Here is a 7,235-nt window from a genome sequence, read left to right as displayed (position 1 = left end):
TTCCACCAAATGACTTTTTCTCACGGAAAGTTTATTTTGTCGATCATAGTTACTAATTACAAGAAGATCAATCAATTACAGAAGAATTGGTGGTGAACTTTTCCTTGAAACTATTCAGCGAGTTTCTCAGTCACTTTAGGTATTGATGCTTGTCTAAAGATCAAAGATCTCATTTGTTTATTTATTCACTGAGAATTCCCTGAGATTAATAATACAGTCTACAAGTCTTGTATTTCCAACATCGTCAATGTAGTATGGTAAGGCGAAGAAAAACAAATGCCATATTTAACGTCGTAGATTTTTGGCTTACATTTTTTGCACCAATGAATTTTCATACTAAAATTGACAAAGCGGCAAATACTCCTGAGATGCACTACTAAATATTTTACTCAAACTAAACTGAAAATGTATATTATTCAAAGAGATCATCCATGGGGTGATTCTATTTCGGAATCTAGACCAGAGATCATCTAGGAACACTTGGTTCACACACACACAAATATCATCGTAGATAACGATAAACACTATATTAATCCTGGCGTGAGGAAAGACGAATTAATAGTACACGCTTCACTCACTTAAATTTGCTTGAATAAAGCATCTCATCGACTGATGGGAAAATTGGCGTCCATTCATGCTGGACGATAATCTTTCCTCCGCATAGGTCACGTCTGCCCCATTCTCGGCGAGCCCCTTACATCATTCCCCCCCGTGGACTGCATACTCCCATCCGCCGTCTCCGCAAATCCCGCCTCCAACTCCACCCCTCGGCTGCCCTCCACGTGTCGGCCCCCACACCCTGCCGGGGAACTGCTCGTGCTGCTCGCGCCGCTCACGCTGCCTCCTCCCCCACCCCCTCCCGCTGTGGAGGAGGATGTTATGGACGTGGGAGAAAGGGCTGGCAGCGTCCCGGGGCCGGATAGAGGTGGTTCCGGTGGTATCAAACCCTCCTTCATGCGTTTCTTCTGCTTCATCCTCCTGTTCTGGAACCAGATTTTCACTTGAGTCTCGTTCAGTTGCAGGGCGGAGGCTATTTCTATCCTCCTCGCCCGCGTTAGGTACTTGTTAAAGTGGAACTCTTTCTCAAGCTCGGTGAGCTGCTTGTTTGTGAAGTTGGTGCGGCCCGCGCCCGGTGGCAGTCCTGCTGCCCCCAGGACGCCGCCTCCGCACATGCTGCCACTCCCAGTCACCGCGTTCCCTCCCCCCGAGCTCCCGAGGCCGTTTCCAGTGGTGCACGTGGGCCCGGCTCCGCCGAGGGGACCCATACCGCCGCCGGCGATGACCATCCCGGAGCTCCCGTTGCTCGACGGAGGTTGACCCAATGTTCCGCCGCTTCCGGTTCCATAGCCGTAATCAACTACAGCCGGCTTAGGAGCTGAAAAAAAACGATTGAAAATTTGATTGTGAAACTTGGAATACTAGTTTCAGTTTATTTGATAAATGGTGTTACATTTAAAAAACATACTCTGATATGTATATTTTTAAATAATGAGGCGTATCCGTGAAATATGGGGGATGTTCTATTATAATAAGAATGAGTGAACGTTCATCAACTCTCTTTGCAACGCCTACAATCAAAAGTCAAGATGCTTCTCTAACTATCGACCATTAAGTTTTCAAGTTCATCATTCTCATTATTTTTCCGGTGTTAATAGGTATTTACTACAGGGTGAAGAAAAAAAAGACCATTTGATAAAATAAGATACTAAATTAATGTTATCCAATGATAATCTAACCTCAATACATGATTTTATTACAAGCAAATTTACGAACAAAAGAGATTTTTGAGATGAATGATGTTCGTAATAAGATTTTTAGAGTAAAGCCTCATCGGATTATCTCAACACAGATTGTCTTTCCTTCTCATTGGAAATTAAGGTATTCGGTGAACACTGGACATTCAAAATGAATGAGGTTGAAATTTTATTATCACGTTTAGATGTAAGATGTTTACAATCCCGAGGTTAAATGGTGAATTTTTTTAACTGAAGGTCTTTTAACTAAAATTGACAAGCGGATCTGCATATATTATTATAACATTTCATGGAACCCGCTACGATTTCCAATTAACTGTGCTAATAAGCATAAATTTCCCTGAGTTTCTCATGCATTGTATGAAATGGTGGCAGTCAATAAAGTAATGCGAAAAAAGTAATGATAATCGCTCAGTGTTATAGATACCGATTTGAAACACTAAATCGCAATTTTAAAAATCAAACCGGATGTACTAGAAGGCACTCGCAGGTTGGACGATATTTTAACTCAATGGAAGAATATTCACGGAAGGGAAGATATTAATGGCTATCAGCTAATGTGAATCCCGAAATATCAAAGAACCGAGTTATAGCCAAATGTAATTTTGAAAGTGATATTTATCGTAAATACAGAACTATGAAAACCATTATTGCTGTATTAATATAATTATTTATATGAAGTTTTAGATTTATTGGAAACAAAATACAACACAAATATGTTATAAACAAACAAATGATAACACAGATGAAAATATAAGACTTAATTGCCCAAAAGCCATTTTCACTGGATAACGAACTTCGATACACACTATCGTGCCCAAAAGGTTGGACATATTTTCACTAAAGGAAGACTAAAAATTGGGTATCATATAATAAGCAAGTTGCTAGTTCGCATATCGAAAATGCGTCACGTTGCCTCCAATAATTCTTAAACTTATCCTGGCATTAATCTGACTAGCTATTGACAACTATATCCTAAGCAAATGGAAAAGCTAAGTAAGGAAGAGTTATAAAAAGGTAAAATCAACAGAACTGATAAAAGTTCCTTCAAAATGAATAACATACTTATTTTGGTAAACTTTCACTCATGGATAAAGCACCGGAAAAAACATTTGAAAGGCCAGCCGAAAATAAGAAATCTCATGCAATCCACTCTTCGCAACTTCAAATTAGCATTTAGTCTTGTATAAATGCTTCGGAAACTACCCGATGTCTTATTGATACAACAATAATGGGTAGAGTTTAAGAATTTAACTGTTGAAATGCTTATGTAGTGGTGAACGGCACACAAAAAGCGATGGTTGTAAAACATTGTATTCCAAAGATTTAAAAATGCCGACCGATGAAAATTAGTGAAGGGCTCCTAGCATAAAATCACTCTTACGTCACCTTAATAGGTCATTCAGCCTTCAACTATAGTTTTTTTGAGCAAGCAAAAATCGATGACGGCTCAAAACACGTCCAAGCAAAACAGCTGTCAACAATTAAATGAACATTGAAAATGGCCGAAATTTTCGGCATGAGTGAGAGACATAAGTACCAACATAACGCCACAAAAAAATCGTAAATCAAATATACGTAACCCGCGAAAATTCAAAATTCACGATATTTTTTGAACAGACCTCGTGGGTATTATATATATACACAAATATACATATATAAATTCACATGGAAATAGATAAATCTATTTCCATGTGAATGAATATTTTTCGCCATATGGGGAGATTTAGTGTTTGAATGTATGTATATATATATATATATATATATATATATATATATATATATATATATATATATATATATATATAAACATTGGTTAAGAGTTTTAAAACACAGAAACATAAAGAAAGGACATATGTAGTTTTGACGTTTCCATGGCACGGCCATCATTATCAGAGTCTTGAAAGAACTTTGGGGTATTTCCGGGATTTATTCATTAGCCAAGATATAATAATTTCATCCTTTTTCTCTGGCAAATATTATCATAGGTATGACTTTTACTATATTCATCAAAAATTGAGAAGAAAAGTATTTGTGTGGGCCTGAAAATGTATTTCGGCAGGAAGCTGGGGAAACAGAAATTTTCAATCATTTATCGACTGAGTGAAAATAAAGTAGAGGAAGAAATAGCCGTTTTATATGGAGGCATATTTCCTTATTCGCTAATGAATTTCCAAATAAATCCCTTTATTTTAACCAGAAATATCGACGAAGATATAAATGATCAATAGCCTAAAATTTCAGCGCGCCCTTCAGGCCTCAACGTAACGTAACATGTGAGGTAACAGTACTATAGAAAAGGTACAACAATCCAAACTACAAGTTCAATCACAAAATCAAAACAAAAAGTTGATTTTCTCGTAATTAATGACTTCGCGTAATAGTAATAGCAAACCTTACTACACAGGGAATAAAATATAGTTTTAAGTTGTATTGGTAAACCTGAGGGACTCATTGGGTTAAGGATTTAATGGTTCTCTTGACTTTAGTTGCTCAATGGAACTACAGTGCAATCATCATTCACATCAAGTGGTCACCTTTAGCGGCGCAATACTTTACGTGTTTATCGCAGGTACACCAAATCCACATTATTTCATGAACTAACCATTACAAAATATTCCATCTACTCCCAAAAACCATTCTGTCGTCATTTGTATGTCTTTTCTCTCATTTGATCTACTTTTCCCGGAATCGTGCCTACACTGTTTCAGTCATTCGTTCGAAATTTCATACCAAAATCCATACCGCCTTCCTGGTCCATGTACATGAGTATCGCACAAATCGCCGTTTCCTTCTGGGCTCTCTCAATGTCGTCATCATCTAGTGGAAGACAAACTGCAATTTAACATTTTCAAATGTCAATATTCATATGATTCCAGAAAAATACAGGAGACACTCGAATTTCCTTACATCTTAACCCTCATATTCAGAATATAGTGTGCGAGACCCTTTACACCCTGGCTGCCGTTTGCACTACTGTGAACTCGAAAGTATTTTATCAATTTCAACAACATAAAAACCCTTGGCCTTTGTTTCCCATGTACAGGGCATCCATTCGTATTGCACTAAATATTATTCTCCAACTCACATATCTCACATTCTAGACCAGTAATATGGCAGTTAGATGAACTAGCATTATTATAGTATCGATCTCGAATTAAAATAGTCGTATCTTTATGTAATGAATATACCTTATACGACCCAAGCCATCCATCATAGCTGCAGACGTCGGAGGCATTATTTTTACTTTTGTGAGTAATGGGAGAAAGGATATGTAAGATTACCAACTATTTCAGGTCCCGTGCCTCGTGCAACACTTCCTCATAACAAACACGGCCATCTGCTGGTCGGTTTTGGCCCATTTTCACCAGCAACCTCCGAGTGAAATCAAAGCTTAGTAATACCCCAGCCACGCTTCCATTATTTTGAAGCTTTTATCCCATCTTAATAATCAACATACCATTGGCTGAGAATCCCCTCTAGGAGGTATATGCAGGGTGCTGACAAATCAGGACGCACGTGGTCAAGCAAGGATAATCGTTATTACCATTGATCTTTCATTTGTATACCGAAAAAGCAATAATAAAGCATACATCTCCAACTAAAAGATCCCTTTGGCGATATTGAACCCAATTGACCGTATTAAAAATGCTATTTTACGGTTGTCTTACTTTTCTTCTTTCAAGATATTATATGTGGACTTAACCGTCCTTACATAGATCATTTTACTAAAATGAACAATAGTTTTATTATGTTATTTTACTAAACATTACATTTTTTCGGTATTATTTTAGTTAAAATCCCTTAGCTTAGTCAAAATGATAGTCAATAAAATATGCATTTTTTCTTCCCAAACTAACTTCCTAAGTTTAATATAACAGTGTTCGTTTCCGATAGGGCACAAGGAAATTTCAGTAAACGATATCATATTACAATATTGGATGCGACCTATAGTTTATGGATAGCGATTTTAATTACTGAAAAAATGCTATTATATTTTTGATTTCAATAGATTTTCTGGGTAATTTCTGTTGCATTACTCCATTATTCTATTTCGAAGATTACACGATCTGCAGAATAAATTATATTCGTTGTTGGTGCAATAAACAACAAGTTATTGGTCCACAATCTGTCAATTACTATTAACTAGGTAAATGTATTACAGAGATATTCTCGGTTTTACAGAGAGCTCAGAAATTTGATACTGTTATTTGTAAGTATGCTCAATCATTTATTCGCCACATGTAATGGGGATGAATACGGGACGCAAATTTCCATTCATGTATTTAAAAATACACATGAGTTTATTATTTAATAGCTCAAATTTTCCTATTATCATAGAACTTTTGCAAGTTTCCTTTACACTGTAGTGAGGTGTGATAATCTCCATAGACTTCATCATACTGAATTTTATAATAGCATTAGGTATCTTGTGCTGGCCCAAAGTAGGTTTTCGCATTCTTCCTATCTTTAATCAAGGGGAGAAGGCATTTCGGAGCGTAGAACGTATCAGAGACCGTGTCCTACGCCACCACTCCCTCTCAAATCTACCTTATTTAAACACCCATCAGCTTCCTCCTCCCACCCCATTCCCCCATCCACTCCAGCAGAGAAGCACGACAATGCACACACACACACTCTCAACTCATCCCACAGAGCTTCCTTCTTCGGAAGATGGATGGCGTCACACGAGGTGAAAAAACAGATTCATCCCGATCCGTCTTCCTCGGAGCTTCATTTAGGGAAGGCCATCGCAACCCGAGGGATATCAATATAAGGGAGGAGGGAGGCGTGTGGACAGGGGGTGGGCACGCGAACTTAATTGGCAACGTCCTGCGGGAGAGAGTTGCGTCCAACTCCGCCGGCCCCGAGGAAAAGATGGGGAGTCGAGAGGAAAGGGGGGAGTGCTCGGAGTGGGAGAAGGAAGAGGAGATGGAAAGAGCCAAAGCTGAACAAAATAACCTCCGGACTATAAAGCAGAAAAAGTGCTAATTTTGGGTTCGTTGTGATGATCCATATATACACCATACATATTTTTCTACTAAGAATTTAATATTGAATAATATTCCCTTGATAAGTACTCCAGGTAAGAATAATATATTTCAGTTAGGACAGTGAGTTAAGGTAATTCATTACAAGTAGGGAGATCGGAATTTGGAGTACCATTTTAAATTTGCCATAAATAAGAAGTTAAAAAAAATTCGGGTAAGCAATCCGCCTGAGGGCAAACATAACGTAATTTTGTTTCGTTAACATTTAAAATATCATAGTCATCCCAAAGTTCCCATCAAAGAAATTATAAATACAAATTCAATGAAATGATTTTGATAATCAGATCCATTTTGATCAGTGGTGTCGGATAAATATATTTACCGTAGAAATGATATTTTTGTAAGTAATTATGCTTCCCTATGCCATTTAATTGAAACGTTTTGATCCATTTCACACCCTGGAATTTCATCAAATTATTAGATAGATTTT

The 7,235-nt window shown here is 37.6% G+C and overlaps 1 protein-coding gene across 1 annotated transcript in view; it reads right to left on the bottom strand.

Moving 5' to 3' along the window:
- Window positions 1-665: 665 nt before the first annotated feature.
- LOC139689983 (homeotic protein labial-like) overlaps window positions 666-7,235 on the bottom strand; it is a 64,109-nt gene continuing 57,539 nt past the window's right edge. The window contains exons 2-3 of the mRNA XM_071587143.1: window positions 4,488-4,589; window positions 666-1,375 (exon numbers count right to left, since the gene is read on the bottom strand). Of these exons, the coding sequence (XP_071443244.1) occupies window positions 666-1,375; window positions 4,488-4,589 (812 nt within the window). The remainder of the gene's footprint in view (window positions 1,376-4,487; window positions 4,590-7,235) is intronic.

Source organism: Hetaerina americana, unplaced genomic scaffold, assembly GCF_022747635.1.
Source record: "Hetaerina americana unplaced genomic scaffold, ioHetAmer1.1.p SCAF_3, whole genome shotgun sequence".
Taxonomy (NCBI): Eukaryota; Metazoa; Arthropoda; class Insecta; order Odonata; family Calopterygidae; genus Hetaerina; species Hetaerina americana.
Note: the sequence above shows the minus strand (reverse complement) of the source record. Positions and strands in the feature narration are given on the sequence as shown.